The following is a 21,520-nucleotide window of genomic DNA, read 5'->3' as shown; positions in this document are numbered from 1 at the left end:
AATTGTTCTATTTTGATGTTGCAAAAGTATATCGAGGGATGCTGCATATATTGCATATGTTGTAAGCGTTTATTCAAAATGTTTCATCTGGATGTTGCATATGTTTCATACATATGTTGCAACAGCATGTTCCAAAATGTTTCAGCTGTTTCAATCTTATGTTACAGCATGTGGTTCTATGTTGCAAGTTGCAAGTGTTATTTTTTTTAATGTTTCATGTGTTCTACACACATGTTGCAAGTATATGTTCTAAGTGTTTTTATTTGTTTTCATACATATGTTGCATTCAAATTTTTTGTCATGTTGTAAGTGTTTTATGTTGTTTGGACATTAGCCGGGGATAGGAGGACGATGCGCGCGGCACGCCAGGGGGCTACAGATGGGGTGCTGGGGTGGGCGGACGGGTGCTCCAATCGGGGGCACGCCGAGTCTCAGCTCTCGAGTGTTGCTCGCGCGGAGAGGAGCGGGTCTAGAGAATAACAAGTAGACGCAGATATAGAAGATGGAGTGCGCGCGTGGGGCGAGACTATGGCAGATTGGGACAGTCTGCGCTGGAGGGACGGACGTGTGGGCACTGGCCACGCCGATACTCTAAACACGTTCTTCGTTCGCTCGGCCGGGCATCCAAGGCCAAGCTGGTTCGACAGAGGAAAGCGTAATGCTATGTTTACGTAAACTCCACGTGGGACACGGTATCCGAATTGGTCTGCAAACGAGTTGAATCGTGCTGTACGCCCTGTACTGCTAACGAAGCGACTCTCCGGAGAAACCACATGGCCGCCGCCGGCGACGGCGGCGAGTCCCCCTGCCGGGACGCGCTCCGCGAGGCCTTCGGTGACTCGTCGGGCAGCGACTCCGATGCACCGGCCGTTGTCAGCCCCGGAGCGGGCCGCGGGCACTGGAGGTGGGAGGCGGTGGCTGGGGTCAGGGGCCTGTGGCTCTGCGCTGCCTTCCTCTCCGGCGATGAGCAGGCGCGCCTCCTCAATGCGATCCAGCGAGGTGAGCCCTCGGTTGCCGGGACCTCCTGTAGCCTTCTTCTCCTTCTTGTGAGCAAAAAGGGGATATTTTTTTTAGCTTCGTGTTCCGTTTAATTTAGTTTCAGTCATAAATGTTGAAAGAACATTACTTATTCGTTAATGGTCGATCCATCTCTCTTTGTGATGATTAAAATCACCGGGTCTGCTTAGACAGCTGCGGCCAGCGGTGCAATTACTAATGTTAGCAATAGGTACCTTAATCCCCTTTTTTCCTCTGACTGTGTATTACTAGTTCTTATTATAAAATTATCTAGCTATATGTAACTATATTAAATTGTAATTTGAAATAAGTCTTTTGTTCTCGAACCATTACTATACTTATCTCTGGATTGGTTAACTTTTACATGTCCCAGTTGAGGAGTAGCAAAACTTCCTAGTACCTATGCAGAAGAAACTCTGCACTAGTTTCTTATTGCTCAACAACAGAAATAACCATAGCTCATTGCTTATCGTAAGTCTGATGGCTTGGTTTTTGCAGAAGGATGGTTTGTTGATGCAAACAACCAAGTAAGTTTTCCCCCCTCATCTTTTCAGTATCTGCCTAATGTTCGTCAGTGGTAGGATTTTCAGTAGTTGATACAAATGTCTCAGTAGTGCCATAAAGACTGCCTAATTTGTACATAAGGCTTCCTAATGTAGTTCGAACTATACAAAGAATTTCCATCCTTGTCTTTTGTTTTTAATGTTTAAGTTCTTCTTGCTCCGTTTTCTTTTTAGGCAATGAGATTTGGCATCTCCCTTCATGGGCTGTCGAACTTTCTGCACTTATCCGTGAAGCTATCTGTGTTGGTGACGCCAGTGTTGGTCTTGATGCAGAGGCGACAAACGGGGATGAAGATGCATGTCCTCTGCCATCAGATTTGTTGTGGCGGGAGCCATTTTTCGATCAGATGATTGCAAACAGATACAAGCCAGGTGAGGTGCGGAACTCTCTCGTGTTCACAAGAAAACGTATCGTTCAGAAAAGGGGTGCATTCTTTTTGCGCTCTTAATATTATTGTTCTGCTGTTGAATCTAGGGTATCTGTGCTCATGTTGACCTGGTGCGCTTTGATGATGGAATTGCAATAGTCTCTCTCGAGTCAGCTTGTGTGATGCACTTCAGTCAAGCAGCACCAACAAGGGGAAGCGTGTCCTCTGACACCCTGAAGCAAGGGGACGGTGAATCTACAAAGGTCCCCGTTTTGCTGAACCCAGGCTCCCTTGTTCTCATGTCCGGTGATGCAAGGTATCTCTGGAAGCATGAGATCGACCGCAAACCAGGCAGACAGCTTTGGGATGGCAGGGAACTTGAGCAGCACAGAAGAACTTCCGTTACACTGAGAAAACTCCTTCCTTCTACAGACTAAACTGGTCATGACAGTGAACAATTTGCTAGATGTTTGTGGTTCCAAGCCACTTTTGCAGTTACAGAGCAGTCATTTTTTGTGGTGAGCTATATCATGGAAAATTGTAATATGCTGTTGCTAAAGACAGTCATCATTGGATGAGAGGAGTATTGTTGATTGCCTCAAGCTCGATATTATTGGCAGAAGGCAGTAGCATTGTCCATGCATCGTGTAAGCTCTATTCTCCTTTTCGAAATTAAGCAACCTTACAGAGTTACAGTTGGGTTTTTGCTGCAACAATGTCACTGGAAGCGATCATGGTATGTAAATGCACCTCAAAGCAACATAAAAGTATTTCATGAACACATTGTCTGATAGACAAGGCTCACACTCCCTAACAAGCATTCCACATAACAGGCATGTTGGGAGAGTGGTCGATCACAACTCACATGCCAGAAGTAGTCCAACTAATACAAGTCCTAAATTGAAAATGAACAAACACGTGATCCTTTTGTTTCAGGAGAAAAATGAAGTTCACACGTCTTCCTTCCAGGTGCCAAACCAGGGAGAATGAGCACATCACTTGGTTGGTTCAGGTGAGAAATATCAAACTCTTGATGAATGAGCATCATGCTGCACACTGGCGAACCTGGGCAATGCCCCCCACCCACCCCCACCCACCCCCCACCCCCCTGCCTGGTCCTTCCTCACATGGATTTATGTCCTTCAGAGTCTGGATGTCATAAGTTTTTCTCCCAGTGCAAACACTAGAATGCAGATTATGTATTGAATGAGGCCAGTGCTTGCAGCAACACTGCTGCAGCATATGACAGACAGCAACACGAACTGAAACCAACTACTAATTAGCCCCCCCTTGATTTACATGCACGCTCCGCCACTGCTGCGTGTGCCAACCAGGGACAGACACATGAAGATATATCCATATTAGAACAGCCACAATATTTGGCAGACCAAACAGAAGCAGGTATTGAGTTCTATCCCCAGCTTCAATGTGCCTAACAGGAAATCTGGGTGATGGACGCAGGCGGGCATCAATGGCATGAAAACCATGAATTTTTAAAGCAGCATCGTATATAGTTCTATACTAGCAAGAACTAGTCAAACAACAACAAAATTCCGGTATCTTATGCCTTGGACCACAATCTTTTTTTTGACATTATAACATATTTAAGGGCCTGTTTAGATGGCTAGGGCTAGTATAAGGTTAGCCAATTGGCTAACAGCTAGTTAGATGTTTGGACAAGCCCCTGTTGGATGGGCTAGGGCTAATTTTTGCTATTTTTAGCTAGCTAACAATTAGCTCTTGGTGTCTAAACAGGCCCTAAACATTGCTGATACAAGGGCAGAAGAGCTTGTGGCACCTTGCCGGTACAAGAAAACACGCAGTACAGAGAGTTCTTTGGATGGCGAAGAGGAACCATGGCTTCAACCGTGGCAGTGCTTGATGCGGGAGCAGGAGCGGCTGTAGGGGTTAGCCTGGGCGCCGGGCCGGCAGTTGTAGTAGCTGGCACCGCGGCGCGAGCACGGCACGCTGTCGCGCTGTTGGTGATGTACCCGCCGCCGGACCCGTTCAGAATCGGCCGACATGGTGGAAGCCCCTGCTCCCTTGCCGAGGCCCCGTACCTCATCGCTCGCCGGGCACATGCCCACGGACCCGCGGCACCCAGCGGCAGCGCGGTCAGCCGGGAGGAGCGTGAACGGAGGGAGCTCCCCACCACCGTCAGGCAAGGGGACGGCGGCAGTGGCAGCGAGGAGGAAGGCGATGATGACGACGAGGGGCTTGGCAGCAGCCATGGCGGCGGGTGGACGTGGTGCTCGGCGAAATGCCGGTGGTGAATGGGGGTGGACGGACAAGGCGAGGCTCAGCGTGTTATGAGAGCTTGTCTCTGCAAGGGCTATTATGGGGCTGTTTGGTTGGTAACCCCAAAGGACCTGTCAAAATTTGGCTATGTCTAAATTTGGCTATGCCAGAGCTGGAGGCATGCCAAAACAGGAATAGTAAGTGTTTTGTTCATGGCCAAGCCGCAGTTTGGCTATGCTAAAATTTAAGAGCAAAAGTATGTGTCTAGATTGGAGCCATGCGAAAACTCTAGGGGAATTCTTTATGTGCCATTAAAAAAGATCGCAATGCCCTGTGTGTTCAGCGTCACTGCTCCAATTTTTTTTGTGCCCTCCATGCCACTGCCATCAGTTTAGGCTCTAACGCCATCAAACTACAGGTGTGAAAAGTCGAAAATACCCTTATGTCTAAATATGTCATTAATTTTTTTGAGTATTTTAATGACTTCAAATGAAAAAACTCAAAACTAGAAAGTTGTATATCTCGTCGAGATCTATAATTTTCATATAAAAATTATCTTCATTTAATTCCGCGAAAAAAAAAGATATGATTTTTCTAAGATATATTAATCATATCAAATCATTTTTTTGTGAAATTAAATGAAGATAATTTTTATATGAAAATTATAGATCTCGATGAGATCTCGACGAGATCTACAAATTTCTAATTTTGAGTTTTTTCATTTGAAGTCGTTAAGATGGTTAAAAAATTTAATGACATATTTAGACGTAAGGGTATTTTTGACTTTTCACACCTGCAGTTTGATGGCGTTAGAGCCTAAACTGACGGCAGTGGCATGGAGGGCACAAAAAAGTTAGAGCAGTGGCGCTGAAGACCACTGATCTTTTCCAGAGGCACACATAGCATTGCTATCTTTTTTAATGGGACATAAGGGATTCCCCCAAAACTCTATGTATGATATGGCATGTGGGATTCATATGTCAGTCAATTGTTTTTTGGTTGAAATGTAGCTAACTGAGATTTTTTTTTTGTAGATTTAATTGCAAGCAATAATTTGGTGAAAACGGTTTGTAAATCTGATGCATAGTTTAAGACATATCTTGATTTAATTTAAAGAAGTCCACTCTCAAAATCTCGAACCGCATGCAACCACTCATGGGCTGCCGCATCAGCTACCTATAAGTGTAGATGGGCAATGCCAAATTTTCAGGGCACGCCAAACCCTGGTCATAGACCAAATGGTGTCCAATTTTTGCCTACCGGCCAAATTTTGTTCAGGCCCCTAGGGCCTAAACTAAACACGCCCTAAGTCATCTCACGTGTCAGCTAGTATAACTACTAGCAGTATATTGTTGTTGTTCATCTCAAAAGCATAATAAAAGTATGATGTTGTTGCTCATCTCAAAATGTAAGAAATTTTGGTAGTAACAAAATCTAGGTTGTCAACTTGCAATCCAAGCTCAACTCCTCAAAGCGAGTCTGTCTATATTGCAAGCTGAACTGAATTTTTGTTATGAATGCCTAAAACAAAGTCTTTTTGATAACTGTGAAAACAATTTTGTAAATTTGTTAGCCAGAATGTGCAACGTTTTTCATTAAGACACAGGGATGGGGAAAGGGAGAACTGGTAGTCTACTTAACTTAGCACATGGCTATAGCTGTCTTCATAAATGGATATTTGCAAAAAAAAAAAAAAAAAAAAAAAAAAAAATCTTAAAGAATTATACATTGTGAACAAAAGAATTTCACAGAACATCGTACCTAAAATGCATTAAACTGTGAATACTGGAGCAGTTGAATTGTACATATCATGTATATTTTCTAATACTCAAAAGTATGCTGCCGTCAAGGACCATGTGGTGTGTTCTATGGCATTAGTCATGAACTCATGACCATGTGGACTACAGAAAAATTTCCTATGTGGAGTTCATTTTTGTCAGTCTCTTCATGTACAACTATCAATCATCTTCATCGTTTTTTTTTTGTCTGATAACCTGATCTCCACGCCGAATTGCCTGAATCATACGTTCACTGCGCCCACAGAACTGGCCATTTCCTCCAAGAGCTCCTGCTGCTCCATTGTAGCACAAGACTGTAGATGTTTAAATAACAAATGAGATTGTTATAGAGATGGACTCATGTTATTACATCATCTCTGCTGTAATAGTTGCACGTTGCCACATTTGCATTGTTCTTTTTTTGTCAAGTAATATACCTGAACAGCCGATTCGATGTCTCCTAAAAGGAAGCCGGTCAGTTCAAAGTTCATCTTTAATCGATGGTCTGTCACTCTGTTATCCTGTTGTGAGCAAAAGACCTCAAATTGTATAAATATTGGAGGCGATTTATAAAGAATAAGAAGAGCTCCTTCCCAAAAATAACAGAGAAAGAAAAGACAAGTTTCTAGGTGATAGGATGTCCTGCTACCTTGTAATTGTATGTCCTTATCTTCTCAGATCGAGCACCAGTACCAACCTTCAGTTGAACAGGTATTAGTAACATTGAACAGAGAGGATGACAAAATCTTTCATAAGGGCTAACTCTATTTCCTACACAAACTGAAGGCACTAGCTTTTGTTGTCTTGTCATTGTTTAAATTTTTGTGAATTCCAACTGGATATTATACTGTTCACGTAAATGTCTACTACTCTGCTACTCTGTATCCAATTTGAGCATTTATCATCTATAAGACAGTTTTCTGTTGCTTTCAGTTGGACACAAAGTTATGACCTTTGGAAGATACGATCCTTAAAAAGAATTGACAACATACCTGCAATTTCCTCTGGTTTCTTATTGCCTCTTGTTGCTCCCTTAATTTTATCTCGTAACTGTAAAGTTTATGGTAGATATATATAAGGAATGGAAAAAGATTACATAAAGATGACCATGTATTATACTAAGTACAAATAATTTGGAAAAAATAGATTCACTCTACTTTGCATAAGAGATTTCTAAAACCAGAATTTACACTGTAATTATGGTCCTATCATCAAAGAACATGTTTAGAAACAAAATAACTGAGGTGATAGAAAAAATAGAGAGAAACGTAATTCATAGTTTGGAAAGCAATACATAGCTATAACAACTTACAGTTTTGCTCTCAACAATTGAAATGCCCGCTCTTTGTTCTGTAGCTGTGATCTCTCTTCAGTACAGAATATCCTTATTCCTGTAGGCTTGTGAATAAGATCAACAGCCGTCTCCACCTTGTTAACATTCTGCCCTGGATTGATTGAAATGTTAGAAGATGCTCAGTTATAAGGGAGCAACACAGAAAACCCAGTATTCTAGTACAGATAACACAATATGCAAGTGATATTACCTCCAGCTCCACCAGATCTTGCTGTTTTAAGCTCAATATCTTTTGGATCAATAACCACATCAACTTCATCAGCCTACTATGCCATTGAAACAATATTAGGCATCTCTGAAGAAGAGGGAATTCATGTCATAAAACTTCACACAAATATCAAAATGGCCCACCTCTGGCATAATAGCTACAGTTGCTGTTGACGTATGAACACGACCCATAGTCTCTGTCAGGGGAACACGCTGAACACGGTGTACGCCTGATTCAAACTTCAATTTACTATAGACTTGTTTCCCCTTGACTTCCATTACATATGTCTTGTATCCACCCATTTCTGCCTGAAAGAGTCTGCTTGTGAGCAGTGATTTTCTTAAATCTTAATCAATAGTCAGGTTAAGGTTGCAAGTACATACTTCTGAGCAAGAAACTGGCTTAAACTTCCAATTGTTGCGCTCACAGTATTTCTGATACATGCGTACCTACAGAAAGCCATTGGCATATTTAGTTGTGGATTATGTGAGTAAAATTGCAAATATGATGCACTAGTATATCAGAAGTATAGCTGCTATACGAATAGAAAAATGAACTAAGAAGAGCTTATATTCCAAAAAAAAACGTAATCCTACTTGCACTTTCATTATTTATTCTAGATTATTGTCCATATAAACTGGACCTGCGAGGGTATGACCACCCCCAGGCATTGCATTAAGAAGAAGACCTTTTCACGCAGGCCCAGAAAACCACCAAACCCCTGCCCCACCCTTACACAGCGGCACCGTCGCCCTGTGAGACCGGGCCGGTCCTTAGACCTGTGCTTTGGCGTGGGACAGACGAGGGGATTTTTTAACCCCAGCCTGAAATTCGCTCCCACGGGGAGTCGAACCCAGGACCTGAGGAGTGCCGCCGGGACGCTCTAACCAGTTGGACTAGAGGCCCAATGGCATTGTCCATATAAACGGTCTGTGTGTCAAGCTTAGTACTCTATTATTTGAACAAAATGAAAGACAACTGTATCACATTTGCTAAATTGCACTCAATTGGAATAAAATCATCATCTACCTACAAGGTCACCAGCCCAAATTCCAGCTTCGTCACCGCCAGCACCTGCTCTTACTGCAAAATTGAAGAAATACAGTTCTCAGTTTCAAAACAAGAAGGGAAAAATACTTTTTTGAAAAAAAAAAAAAACAAGAAGATGTTGAACACTCATGGGACAGCCATATAACTTAGTTGAAATGTACAACTGAGAAATGGAGAGAAGTACCTTCAAGTAAGATGTTGCGTGAATCTAGAGGATCACTGGGAAGCAGTAGTAACTAACATGAGGAAATAAGAGTGGATGAGAGGCACATCAAAATGTGTAATGTATACTTTCTCCAACAAAATACAGAAACTGGCATTGTAGAATGCATAAAGTTAAACATAATGTCCAGAATTTATGTAGCTATTGTGCAGAGTGTTATGTCCTATTCACCTTCAATTTTTCTTCAAGCTCTGCAAGCTGGTTAGATAGAGCCTCCAGCTCAGAAGCTATCATCTCTGACATATCAGGGTCATCTTCGTTCTCTTTTTCCAGAGCTATGATGTTGCAAAGTTAAAAAAGCTATAGTGAGAGTCTATTATTTTCTCACGGGCACCAGAAATACTGAGGCATACCAACCTTTTGTCTCTTCAAGTTGCCTCTCACAATCCTTGAATTGCTTGTATGTAGTCACGACCTAAATATTGTTGACAGAAAAAAAAAAAAGGTGATGCGTCATTTGATAAAATTAGCAGCTCAAATTCTGGTATAATTGAGTAGATAGTAGACACCAACATTAAATACCATAGTGAGTAAGCCAAATACCTGATCCAGTTCAGAAACAGACTGCGCAAGTTTTTGGTATTCGCTTGGATCTGAGACAATGTCAGGATCTGCCAACCTAACCTGATGCATACACTCAAGCATTAGACTGATGACCGTTTGGATGAGATCAAAACTGAAACTTTTCCATATCATTGTTACAGCATTGCAGTTTATATTGCCTACATACGTGTTACTTTTTCTTTTCCTTGACACAAATGAGAAGTTGAGAATTGATTTAGTACAGCATTGAAGCCAGACCTAAGTTAAGCCTGATTGGTTCTAAAATTAATTTCATACAATACATTTTTCACTCAAGCAACTTCAGAGCAATAATAACAATGGCGATATAAGCCTATTGGTAAACCTAATAATATAGAAGAAAAAGAAGGAACCAAAGGTGAACACAGAACAGGTAGCCATACCGACATTTCTTTCCAGGCCTTCTCCGCAGAATCCAGCTTGGCAATCAGATAGGGCTCCTGCACAGAGCACACAAAATGAACAATCATGAGGCTATGATATGAACAATGGATTCGTTCCTAGTGCGAAAACTAGGATTTTCAGCTACTAAAGCACACAATGTTCAGTTCAGCTTCACCGTGAACAAAAATTCAGGGTAAGTGACAACAAGCCATTTCATAAATTAATTGGACCCCCCAAATGGGAAATGGCTCAGAACCACTATAGTAGGTGACAACATGCGCTCTCTATCTCCAAGAAATGGCCGGTGCATCAGGAAATGGAGATGACCGCCGAAAAGGAAGGGTTTTTTTTTCCTTACCGCCATACAGACCACGGACGAGGACGGCCGTCTGCGGCGCCTGCCGTGGAAGAGAGGAAGGCCGGAGAGAAGCGTGCCCCGAGGGCCGGGGACGGCGCGTGGAGGCGCCCCGAAGAGGCCGGCGAGGAAGGCCTCCATCTTTGTTCAGGCGATGAAGCGGGCGCGGAGCACGAGAGGTGGGGATGAGAAACACCAACCGGGGGGAAGGGGGGCAACCGGAGGAGAGCACGGCGAGGGCGTGCGCACAGTGGGAGCGCGACGGGGAGGGAGGTCGGGAAGGAGGCACTGTGTACACGGGACGGCAGGCTGGGAGGGGCGCGGGAAGAAGATAAGGTACGTGAAGAGAAAAGAAAAACTAAGACGATGACACGTGGGGCCGACTCAAGGCAGGTGGGCCCATAGATGAGAAGGCAGAAGAAATACTTAAAATATACATCCGAAACACTTGCAAAAACACGCGAAAAACACTTAAAACATATGTGTAAAACATATAAAATATCCAAATAAACACACTTGTAAGATACATCTAGAAAAAACAGATGAAACATTAGGAACAAAAACTTGCATCATACGTGTACAACCATTGCAACATCCCGATCTATTTTTGCAACATTCGTATCTAACACTTGCAACATACCTCAGAAAAATATCTGAAACACTTGAAACATACGCTTGCAACATGTACTTTCAGCGCAACATCTATTTGCTGCTTGGGAGAATGGAGGCTCGTCAACGTGTGTAGTTCACCGGAGGTAGCAACTCGGGGCGAGGATGAAAGGTCATAATGGCTAGAGGGGGATGAATAGCCTAATAAAAATTTCTATAACAACACTTAACAAAATGGTTAGACAATTATGAGACGAAGCAAGTGTTGCACTAGCTTACTCAAAATACAAGCCACCTACCACAATTCTAGTTTAGATGGTATCTATTCACACAAAAGCTATGTTAGTGTGCTCTCAAAGGCTAACTAAAGAGCCACACTAACCAAGCAAGTAAGCTCTCACAACTGGCTACACTAAAGAGCTTGATAACTAGTTTGCGGTAATATAAAGAGAGTGATCAAGAAGGTTATACCGTCGTATAGATAAAGGAACCAATCAATCACAAGGATGAATAACAATAAAGATCAATCACCTCGGAATCAATGATGAACACAATGATTTTTTTTCCGAGGTTCACTTGCTTGCCGGCAAGCTAGTCCTCGTTATGGTGATTCACTCACTTGGAGGTTCACGCGCTAATTGGCTTCACACGCTAAACCCTTAATAGGGTGCCGCACAACCAACACAAGATGAGAATCACACAAGCCACGAGCAATCCACTAGAGTACCTTTTAGCTCTCCGCTGGGAAAAGGTCAAGAACCCCTCACAGTCACCACGATCGGAGCCGGAGACAATCACCAACCTCCGCTCGACGATTCTCGCTGCTCCAAGCCATCTAGGTGGTGGCAACCACCAAGAGTAACAAGCGAAATCCGCAGCGAAACACGAACACCAAGTGCCTCTAGATGCAATTACTCAAGCAATGCACTTGGATTCACTCCTAATCTCACAAAGATGATGAATCAATACTGGAGATGAGTGGGAGGGCTTTGGCTAAGCTCACAAGGTTGCTATGTTAATGAAAATGGTCAAAGGTATGAGCTTCAACCGGCCATGGGACTTAAATAGAAGCCCCCACGAAATAAAGCCGTTGTACCTCTTCACTGGGCACAACACGGGGTGACCGGACGCTCCGGTCCGATCAACCGGACGCTGGCCCTCAGCGTCCGGTCACGTGATACACACCACGTGTCCCCTGCTTCAAATACTGTTCGTCAGATTTCAACGGTCATCTGTTGACCGGACGCAGCACATAAAGTGACCGGACGCTCAGCCTTCAGCGTCCGGTCGTTTCCAGTAAGGTTCTAGAAACGGATTTCTTTGACTGGACGCGTCCGGTCATGCTTGACCGGACCCTGCAAGCATCCGGTCACTCAGTGACTTTTCCCTGTGCTGTCCGACAACAGGACCGGACCCTAGACCTCAGCGTCCGGTCAGTCCAAGACCCAGCGTCCGGTCGTTTGACCGACACCAGCGTCTTCGCTGCCACACTTGACCGGACGCGCCGGTCCCTCTGAGACCAGCGTCCGGTCACTCAGTGACCAGCAAGACTAACTCTTTTTCACCTCTAACTTCTTCACCTTTACTCAAATGTGCCAACCACCAAGTGTATCACCTTGTGCACATGTGTTAGCATATTTTCACAAATATTTTCCAGGGTGTTAGCATTCCAATAGATCCTAAATGCATATGCAATGAGTTAGAGCATCTAGTGGCACTTTGATAACCGCATTTCGATATGAGTTTTACCCCTCTTAATAGTATGGCTATCAAACCTAAATGTGATCACACTCTCTAAGTGTCTTGATCACCAAAACAAAATAGCTCATATGGTTTATACCTTTGCCTTGAGCTTTTTATTTTTCTCTTTCTTCTTTCCAAGTCCAAGCACTTGATCATCATCATGTCATCATCATTATCATACTATGATCTTCATTTGCTTCACCACTTGGAATGTGCTACCTATCTCATGATCACTTGATAAACTAGGTTAGCACTTAGGATTCCATCAATTCACCAAAACCAAATTAGAGCTTTCAGAGGAGTGTAGAAGATGGCACCCACATCGAGTTCAAGGAGGCGACAGACGGATTTCGAAAGAAGGGCGTTCGGCGGTCTGAGGCGCGAGGGAGCAAGCGTGGGCGCCACGAAAGGTGGGTGGGGACGGTGCGATGCCGAGTCAGAGCAGCGAGGAGGCGGTGGGGGCACGACTGCGCTTGAGGCTGGCGGGGCTGCAGGCGATGGCGCGGCGCTACGCGGGATGGGAAAGGAAGAGTAGATAGAAAAGAGGAGTTGAGCTAGCGTCGTGGCCCACCAACAAACGGATAGATGCCTGCTTACCAGCATTACCCAAACTAAAAATACTTTTCATTTTTGACAATGTTTTATGAGGCGCTTCTCCATTGATTTTTTTTTTATTTTAGAACTCACGAGGACATATTCAGCCTGTTCTCTGGTTGATTTCTGGGCTGATAAGCCTGGCTTGTGCTAGCTTGTTGTGAAAGAAAAATACTGTACCATAGTTGATAAACCCTTACTGAAACCAAACAAGCAAACAGGCTTATTGGCTTCTCATCAACAAATTTTGAGGTAGAGAGAGCGAGTACACAGACCGGCTCACATATCAAAGGGAACTACACGTCTGCACGAAGACAATGGTCAGGTCTTCAATGAAATCTTGAACTGAGCAACAACTCAGAACTTGTGGATGAACACATCTTGCATGGACCAAAACTCGTTGTACACAATTACGTCTCAATGGCGAAATACGTTTGTATCTAATATTACAAATCACAATGGCTCTGGCACCTATTACAGTACAACATTGAATCTACAACAGATTGCTCAAAAACTGTACACTCCTGCACTCTACAGATTCTGAGGCTTTCGTGGTGTAGGTGATCTCCCTTCCATCGTCTGCAAGCGTTGCTTCAGATGGAAGACTTCAACCTGGCAGAGCAATGTCAGCATGCCAAGTCAGGGCAGTGAATTCAACTACAAACACGATATGAAAAGAAAACAAAAACAGGCAATGGCGCTCTTAATGGTAGTAGGTTTTACCTGAAGTTGAAATGCCCTTGCGCGTTCTCCAGCAAGAACTCCGCGAGTCGAGTGCAATTCCTGATCACGGATGAAACCAAGCGAGTCAATCAGTACGGCAACATCACAGAGAGTATCAGCCGAAAATGGAACATATAGCTAGGTGATTCTCTCGCCTTCTGGGTCTCGTCCATGACGGCCTTTAGGAAGGCCACTTCGCGCTCCAGCCGCACGTTGTCGGCGTGGACGGTGTTGGACAGGTTGTTCGACTCCTCCTGCGCCAGTTCTAACCCGGTCGCCTTCTCCTTCAGCACCTCGACCTCCATGTCCTTCTCCGCCAACCTCTTCTCCAGGTCATCCTTGCTGTCGATGACCAGGGAAAGGTTCTTCTCCGCTTCGTCCTTGCTCGCGAGTGCGGCTGAGAGTTGCTCCTCCAGTGCCATGTTCCTCCTGATCAGGGTGGTTATCCTTGTGTCCTGATGATGATTGTTGATGTCTGATGAGCTTCTGCCCAGCCTCCTCGCTTTAGCATAAACATCTGGGGACTGACGCGTGTCGTTGCGTGGTTTTTGGTTTGCGATTGAGGGTAGTTCAGAACAATCGTCGGCGTCCTTGTATCTGTCGTCGTCGATTGGTTTCTGCAGTTTTTGGGCCAGGCTGCAGTCCTCTTCCTGACAAAACTGCCTGCGGAGCGATGAGCTCCCGGGATTTGAATTCTGTAGCAGTGAATCAGGGAGGGATTTCCTCCCGGATGAGTTTTCCGCTGTGGTGGCAAGACTGCTCCTCGCTACGGAGCTAGTAGAGTACAGAGGTGCGCAATTGTTGAGGTGGTCAGCAAGTTCCCTTGAGCTTGGAGGAGAGTCGTCATACAGTAAGGGTTCCACCTCAGGTGCAGATCGCCAACTGAAACAGTGCTCGTTTTGCAGCACCACTAGTACTTCAACCTTCAAAAACACAAAGTAATGTCAATTTATCAATACTGAAATTGATCACAGAAATGTTCCTGGTGTTTCTATTTATAAAATGCGAAAACAAAATAATTAATCCTGAAATAATGTCACAAAAATGAAGCTTCCATTTTGCAATGAAGTTCAGTTCCTTCACCTTGTCAGATGGTTCCTTTTTGTTCCCTCCAAAAGCAACAAGCACAATCTTGTCCCTGTAGTACAATGGAACCATGCTGAAACCCTGCAAAAGTTTTGAGTTCAATTGTGCAGCAACTAGAGAAATGGTTAACACATAAATAAACATAAATCTCATGGATTCTTCCTATGAGGACTCTTTTCTCTGCTATAATGGGCAGCATATTAAAGTTATAGTAATTCAAATGTCCACCATTGAAGTACAATTCCCATGAATAACTATTACAAAGATAGATGTTTGAAAAGTAATTTGAAGCCTTTTATCTATGCATATGCAATAGGTATTACATATTTGGAGGGATCTTATAATATGAACTATGCAGTGCTCAAGATTTTCAGGATGGCATAAATCTTAAATAAAAGAAACTGTATCCACTTTCTAATCATGAGTGCTCGAAAGGTGAATTCATTGCGAGTTGCTAGTCACTTAATATGAAAGGTGAAGTCAAGCAAGAATTATACTTACTTTCTTTGTAGTGATTGAGGAACTAGGAGGCACTACACAAACAGACCATTTGGATTCGAGGACATCGAAGACCCATGTTTCAGGATGCCCTGAGGTATTTTTTTTTCTGTTAGATATTGCCCATCCATAGTAGCAAAATTATAAATTCTTATAAGGAAACATACATACTATTAATAAATGGAACTGAGTCACTAATCTGCCATGATATAGAAACAATGTGAAAGGATGGAGCTTACGTTTTTTCTTGCTTCCACCCCCTGCAATATACCATTTAGTCCCACAAAGAGCTCCACAGCAACCTGCTCGAGGTGATGGATGATGACCATGGGTTTTGACCCTTGACCATACCATCTAACAATATAAGGACATCAAATTTTCAGCAAGCTGTTAACAAGCAAAACCAATAAAGTAGCACAACAGTACTTACTGTTTCAAAGTCTAGAGCATGAATATCATTCAGGGTCTTGGACTTCGACTGACCTCCAAAAATCAATAGAATTCTATCATCATAAAGTGCAGCTACATGATTTGATCTTGGGGAAGGTCCAGCACCCCTAAAACAATGAACTTTGAATTAATAAAAAGAAATATGCATAGTTAAGTAAGATAATGATTCTATCCTTGAGGGGTTTTAGTGCGAGAAACCAGGGATGGCTCAAAATGCATTCAATAGGTAGATAACTGTAACATTTTTTTTGTATTTTAAAGCACAGTGAAAAGTCCAAGAGGAAACGAATTAGCCTCCATGCTTTCTTTTCTTTCCTTAGTAATGACATCACACTATTATTGAGTTCTAGACTAGAATAACTTACTTATAATTCAGAGGAAGCCATGTTAATGACTTCAAATCAAACATATGAAGGTCATGTAGTTTCTTCCCTTTGGCATCTTCACCTCCGAAGAGAATTAAAACAGGACCTGCTCTAATAACCGTATGACCGCTTCGAGACACCTGAGGTTAATAATCAGGGTACAGTCTCCATCATTTACAAAGGTATTTTAAATGGCATTCAGATCAACAGTCAAATATTTACCGGAATGTCACCCTTCGCTTCCATATGTGACCAGAGTTCACTCTCTGTATTGAAGGTCCATACTGCAGTAAAACAAATGATGACTTCCTAATTGCTTATGTTGGAAGTTTTGCAGAGAATCAGATAACAACATGTACTGATGCACTTCAGAAAATTAAATAGTAGAGGCAAACCTGATATCTTGTCAGAAGGCTGATCACTTTTGCCTCCCACAAGAATAACATTCTTTCCCCATGGAACCTAAATATCAAAGAAAAATAGGCTTGATTAATGCTAGGTAAGATGTTCTACAACGTAATGAAAGACAAAGCTAGAATCAGAGAACTTTGTCCCTTATCCCTTGTATTTAAACTTGTATTGCCTCAGCAAGGAGACTATGGAAGTGTAGTACCCTGGCCCATTAGTGTTTCATCTTGGTATCCTAACTGTCTAAATAGGCTCAGGTGAGCTTATAAACCATCGTGCTCCAAACATGGCACCTCTGGGTTAAAAATAAAACTCTTACATGAAGCTAGGACCAAAGCCTAAGAGAGTATTAGGTTGCTATGCACAAGTGGGCTTGCCCCGTGTGGCAGCTGGGCTATATCCGAATTTTGGTTGCAGCGTTACAGAAGGTCGAAAATTGGGGATCGATTTTATCTTTCTGATAAATACAAATTCCAGTAAAATCATAGATGATGGACCTTTGTCAGTAGAGACTTCTAGACCAAGCACACATCAATTAGTAATTAAGTACAAGACTACTGCTGAGAAACAGAAATGAAGAACTAACTAGTCAGAATGGGCACCAAGAACTATACCAGACAATGACCTTTGCATGGCCTCAATTTCAGAGAACCTCCATTTGATGATGGTCGAACTTTAGGAGCAACAGAATCCCAGGTAAGCTTGTCTAAGCTCAATATCTGAAGGATACATAGAAGATGAGAGATCAAGAAGATGTCTCTTTACTAGAATAGCATTCACACCATTACCTTAGTATCATCTAGCAAACACTGACCAGAATCGCCACCAAATACTACCATTTTGCTCCCTACCATGGCTGCTGCATGCTGTTTACACCCAAACCCGAAGAATGAGATGCAGATACTTCAGAATACTGATGAGGAGTACAGACTTGAAATATTTGTTACAAACAGAAAGGAATTTTAATATGGTTACTTACATCAAAACGAGGAACTGGTTTGTCGCCCTCTGTTGACAGCACAGCCCAGTTCTCTGAGCTCTCAAAAGCACGTCCGTTGATATCAAAAGTATCAGATGAGCAGCACCAAGCAAGGTCATCGGGACGACCACTCACTGAGGTAGTCAATGGATCCTCTCCCTGAACAAATCCCATGAGCCAATAAACTTAGAATTCATCGCTACAGCAGAATAAGATAACCAATGTGAAACAACTGAACCAGAAGGCGCACATTGGGGTGACTGAAACGCTTGGTGGTCCGAGAAGGGCTTCGAGAGGCATGGAAATGATCATGTAGATGACCCTTCAACCTGCAGAAGTCATGTGACAATGAATAGATGAGACTTTGAGAGGAAACAGAGCAAATGCAGAGAACGAGGCACTTGACAAGCTTATGGTTATAACTTGAAAGAAATGAATCTAAACAGTAAAGATCAAGCTCACCACAGTAACCAAATTTCAACACTGAGTCATTTGTACTATATAGACACAAGACTGATTTCTAGGTTTTCAGAAAGAATCAAAAGTAGGTTAAATAATCTCCAGAAATTTACAAACAAGTTCAACATCTTTAACAGCTCCTCTGTTCTCAGGCTTTTGGGGCTCAGTGGCTCACTGAAACCAGTCTTATTAACTAGAACACGCCAATGAACACGCCAATGAACAATTTCCCCTTTTTGACATGAAGAGGTGGCAACTTTTTTTTCTCGCATATGAACTCCTAAACCTTGTGCCAACAAAAAAGAAAAACAATATCTACCAATGTTCAATACGACTACTTACTAGGAAAAAAAAAATACAAATCGGAAACGAGCCAAGCAAGGAAGAACTCTGCAAAAAATGGGCTAGGAACTGAAATCATTTAGTAGGTTAAAAAATCTCCAGAAATTTACAAACAAATTCAACATTTTGAACAGCTCCTCTGTTCTCAGGCAGTTGGGGCTCACTGAAACCAGTCTTATTAACTAGAAACTTTTTATGACATGAAAAGGCGCCAACTTTTTTCTCGCATATGAACTCCTAAACCTTGTACCAACCAAAAAAAATTAAAGAAAAACAATATCTGCCAATGTTCAGTGCTACTACTCACTAGGGGGGGGCAAAAAACGGATACGAGCCAAACAACAAAGAACTGCAGAAATCTATGGGCTATAGGAACTGAAATCTGACCTCCCCAGCTTCATCCGGCGCCGAGAGAAACCAAACATCTTCGGCATTGCAGCGTCGCCTCGAGCTCCCAATCACCCCCGTAAAGCGGAAACGGAGAAGAGGCTGAAACCTGAACCCTACCGCCGCAATCTCCTGTGACTCACCTGCAAACACGGAGACGCCAAGAAACGCAACGCAGAAAAAGAAGCCGGGTCAGTGGAGCGGTTGGGATTGGTCTCGAGAAAGAGAAACCATGTCGAAAAAATAAGGGGAGAAAAGGACAAAATCTTCCTTTAAAAAAAAAAGGGTCGCTGTTTACTTGTCAGTAATTTTTTATTATAACAAATTTAATCATCTATTTTTTTTTTCTAAAAAAATCTTAGATACTTCGATGTATATAATACTAATGAAGTATGTTTAATAAAAAATTTTATATATATATATATATAAAAACTTAATGTATCTAAAATTTTTTTACAGAAAAAAACGTACGGTCACAGTTGCTACAGTACAAATTCGATGAAAACGGAGGTAGTATAAATGTAGGGCTCCCAACCATGCGCTTCATAAATATAGGACTTCAAATAATGTCTTCGTAAAAATAACTCTCAAAACGTTGGCTCGTTGATTTCCATAACATTTGGTGTATGAAGACTATTTTCTCATTTAAATACATGTATTTGTTCCTAAAAACGACCCTTTTACCTTCTGTCATTTAGACGGTGATTTAAAAGCCTCCAGCAGTCCAGCGCCTGGCTGTGCCTGGGCTGGCCGCCAGCCGCCAAGGGCAGGCTGACTGTCCGCCGCCGGCTGGCTGGCTGGCCGGCCGCCGCCTTGGCTGGCTTGCCTAGATTAACGTTCCTCACAAATATGCAGCAGGTTTAAAATACTATGATATATGTTTCACAAGTTTCACTCCATCGGGATTCACAAATATCATTGGACACCATAGATGATCGAGTTCTGAACCTGAAATGCAGTCACAGGCAGTTCAGACTTGGTCACCATAAAATGCACAGTTCATATATAACAAAAATTAACCAAAATGACCCGTATGCAATAACAAATCCACGATTTTAACATAAACAAGTTCATCTCAGGAAACCATAAATTTGTTCTAATCAAGTTCCATCGCATATTAATTAAAGCATGAATTTACATGAACAAGGGATCGGACAGATGGAACATCGGGCAGATGAAACGATCAACGATAAGGAAGACCATAAGGGTAAAATGGTCACTTTGGAGAACAAACACATATATTTAGATGAGAAAAGAGTCTTAATACACCAAATGTCATGGAAATCAAGAAGTCAACGTTTCGAGAGTTATTTTTATGAAGACGATGTTTGAAGTCCTATATTTACGAAGCTCGTTGTTTAGAGTCCTAGATCTGTAAATTTCTCCTGCCTTTGGGACTTGGGCAAGAACAGGAAGACATCAAAACAGTCGCAGATACTGAGGGGAAAAAAGGGGACACGGACTTCGGGCCCAGGGAACCATTGCATGGAGCAACAACGAAAACAAATCAAGAAACATGTGAGTTCTCAAAAAAAAAATCAAGAAACATGTGTCATCTCGCCAGGATTGGAGAGCAAAGAAAACAAGCCCAACAAGTTCCTTTTATTTTGTTTCTGCCTCTCTTCTTCCTCTTTTTCTTAGGAAAAAAAAAAGGTTTTTTTGGCTTATCAAGAAGTTCCATTGGCATTGCCAAGAATGACAAGCACATCAAAGTAAGCACAAAAAATACTAACCGTTAATAAGTAAATCGAGCAAAGAGCCGGCCTACTCACTTCTTGGATGAGCAAGAAGAAAGATGAGCAGGAAGAACAAGAGCAGCTCCAGGCAGCCTCCGGCGTGAATGTGATGTGCAGTGCCAGTGAGTGTGAGAGCTCGAGGACGAGGAGTGTGAGCGGCGCAGGACAGTAGCTGAGGAGCGTGGATCGTCCAGTGACATTGACTTCTCCCAGAGCTGCGAGGGAGGGAGTGCCTGGACTCTGAGGGGAAGAAAGCCTCTTGTGTGCCTGCGGGTCCTGCGCGCAGGCGGCGTGAAAAGTTTTTGCCGTTGATGCGTGTGATAGTGATACACTGCTGCAGGCAGGCAGCAGCTGCAACAGCCAACAACCATGGCAAAGGGCCAAAGGTGATTCACTTTACTGTTGGCCATTGGCCTCTCCCCTCTCATGTTTAATGCGTGCATTATCTCAGATGGATCTCCATCTCCTTTTTTTTCGAGGATAAATGGTGCACTGGTGTAGTAGTAGTCACTGGCGGAGCCACCCTAGCGGCGGGGTGGGGCGGCCGCCCCAGCTACCGGCGAGCTCGTCCCAGACCCCTGGACCCCCGCTTCTTCCTTAAACTCAGGTCCCCGGCGGCGAGGAGTCGCAAGCACGAGCAGAGCGACCTGCGCGATGCTGCACGGAGGAAGAAACCGGAAGATGGGCTTTTTTCTTCACATTGTTCAGCCCAATAGAGGTGAGAGGCCCGCCCACCTCGCACACTGCTTCCCTAAGCCCAATTGGCAACCGGTGGATTCGTTCCCCAATTCCCCAATTTGCAGCGACGCACCGACGCCCTAGGCGAGGTCGCGACTCGCGAGGAGTTGGTCGCCGCCCGCCGCCCACTGGCTAACAGGGCACCGCGCCACACAGACGCGGAGTGCCAGAGCGGCCACTCGCCCGCCACCACCCGCCGCTCGACACACCGGCTCGCCACCAGGCCCGCCCGGCGCCGCCCGGCGTCCCCGCCCGCCTCCTAGCGCTGTTGGCTTCTACTGCT

General features: G+C 43.5%; 3 protein-coding genes and 1 pseudogene across 4 annotated transcripts; 1 reads left to right on the top strand and 3 right to left on the bottom strand.

Moving 5' to 3' along the window:
• Positions 1 to 702: 702 nt before the first annotated feature.
• Positions 703 to 2,596, top strand: LOC136485595 (alkylated DNA repair protein ALKBH8 homolog; annotated as a pseudogene).
• A 1,214-nt stretch (positions 2,597 to 3,810) lies between these two features.
• On the bottom strand, positions 3,811 to 4,179 carry LOC136489513 (rapid alkalinization factor-like). The gene has a single exon (XM_066486126.1). The coding sequence runs from the start codon at positions 4,177 to 4,179 to the stop codon at positions 3,811 to 3,813; it is 369 nt and encodes a 122-aa protein (XP_066342223.1).
• Positions 4,180 to 5,897: 1,718 nt separating this feature from the next.
• Positions 5,898 to 10,408, bottom strand: LOC136485593 (peptide chain release factor APG3, chloroplastic-like). 2 transcript variants are annotated; one of them, XM_066482442.1, is made up of 15 exons: positions 10,124 to 10,408; positions 9,765 to 9,821; positions 9,343 to 9,423; positions 9,157 to 9,214; positions 8,971 to 9,074; positions 8,761 to 8,812; positions 8,560 to 8,609; positions 7,910 to 7,975; positions 7,670 to 7,834; positions 7,509 to 7,581; positions 7,277 to 7,409; positions 6,957 to 7,014; positions 6,614 to 6,661; positions 6,402 to 6,485; positions 5,898 to 6,278 (listed from the first exon to the last, which is right to left on the bottom strand). In XM_066482442.1, exons 1-15 carry the CDS (start codon positions 10,259 to 10,261, stop codon positions 6,207 to 6,209), a joined length of 1,239 nt encoding a protein of 412 aa, XP_066338539.1. In that variant the 5' UTR covers positions 10,262 to 10,408; the 3' UTR covers positions 5,898 to 6,206. The 2 variants fall into 2 exon arrangements, with proteins under 2 accessions (XP_066338539.1, XP_066338540.1); XM_066482443.1 differs by lacking the exon at positions 10,124 to 10,408 and having other exon boundaries at positions 9,769 to 9,800.
• A 3,055-nt stretch (positions 10,409 to 13,463) lies between these two features.
• Positions 13,464 to 20,750, bottom strand: LOC136485592 (tip elongation aberrant protein 3-like). Its single transcript, XM_066482441.1, has 17 exons — positions 20,536 to 20,750; positions 19,448 to 19,711; positions 18,764 to 18,906; positions 17,826 to 17,904; positions 17,576 to 17,734; positions 17,385 to 17,462; positions 17,211 to 17,315; positions 16,584 to 16,650; positions 16,411 to 16,472; positions 16,189 to 16,328; positions 15,804 to 15,930; positions 15,613 to 15,727; positions 15,377 to 15,465; positions 14,873 to 14,956; positions 13,945 to 14,712; positions 13,790 to 13,849; positions 13,464 to 13,678 (listed from the first exon to the last, which is right to left on the bottom strand). Exons 3-17 carry the CDS (start codon positions 18,808 to 18,810, stop codon positions 13,598 to 13,600), a joined length of 2,061 nt encoding a protein of 686 aa, XP_066338538.1. The 5' UTR covers positions 18,811 to 18,906; positions 19,448 to 19,711; positions 20,536 to 20,750; the 3' UTR covers positions 13,464 to 13,597.
• Positions 20,751 to 21,520: the final 770 nt, after the last annotated feature.

The sequence above is a fragment of the Miscanthus floridulus genome, chromosome 10, assembly GCF_019320115.1.
Source record: "Miscanthus floridulus cultivar M001 chromosome 10, ASM1932011v1, whole genome shotgun sequence".
NCBI lineage: Eukaryota > Viridiplantae > Streptophyta > Magnoliopsida > Poales > Poaceae > Miscanthus > Miscanthus floridulus.
The sequence above is the reverse complement of the archived record's forward strand: the minus strand, read 5'-3'. Positions and strand labels throughout refer to the sequence as shown.

What these genes read in the sequence shown, in the direction of transcription:
- LOC136489513 (XM_066486126.1), bottom strand. Translation starts at nt 4,179, where the DNA reads ATGGCTGCTGCCAAGCCCCTCGTCGTCATCATCGCCTTCCTCCTCGCT.
- LOC136485593 (XM_066482442.1), bottom strand. Translation starts at nt 10,261, where the DNA reads ATGGAGGCCTTCCTCGCCGGCCTCTTCGGGGCGCCTCCACGCGCCGTC. An exon ending in GAATTTGGGCTGGTGACCTT is followed by an intron (nt 7,976 to 8,559) that starts GTAGGTAGATGA and finishes GGCTTTCTGTAG; the next exon opens with GTACGCATGTATCAGAAATA. An exon ending in CAATTGTTGAGAGCAAAACT is followed by an intron (nt 7,015 to 7,276) that starts GTAAGTTGTTAT and finishes TAAACTTTACAG; the next exon opens with TTACGAGATAAAATTAAGGG.
- LOC136485592 (XM_066482441.1), bottom strand. Translation starts at nt 18,810, where the DNA reads ATGCCGAAGATGTTTGGTTTCTCTCGGCGCCGGATGAAGCTGGGGAG. An exon ending in CCTCAATCACTACAAAGAAA is followed by an intron (nt 14,957 to 15,376) that starts GTAAGTATAATT and finishes AAACTTTTGCAG; the next exon opens with GGTTTCAGCATGGTTCCATT. An exon ending in AAAAGGAACCATCTGACAAG is followed by an intron (nt 14,713 to 14,872) that starts GTGAAGGAACTG and finishes GTGTTTTTGAAG; the next exon opens with GTTGAAGTACTAGTGGTGCT.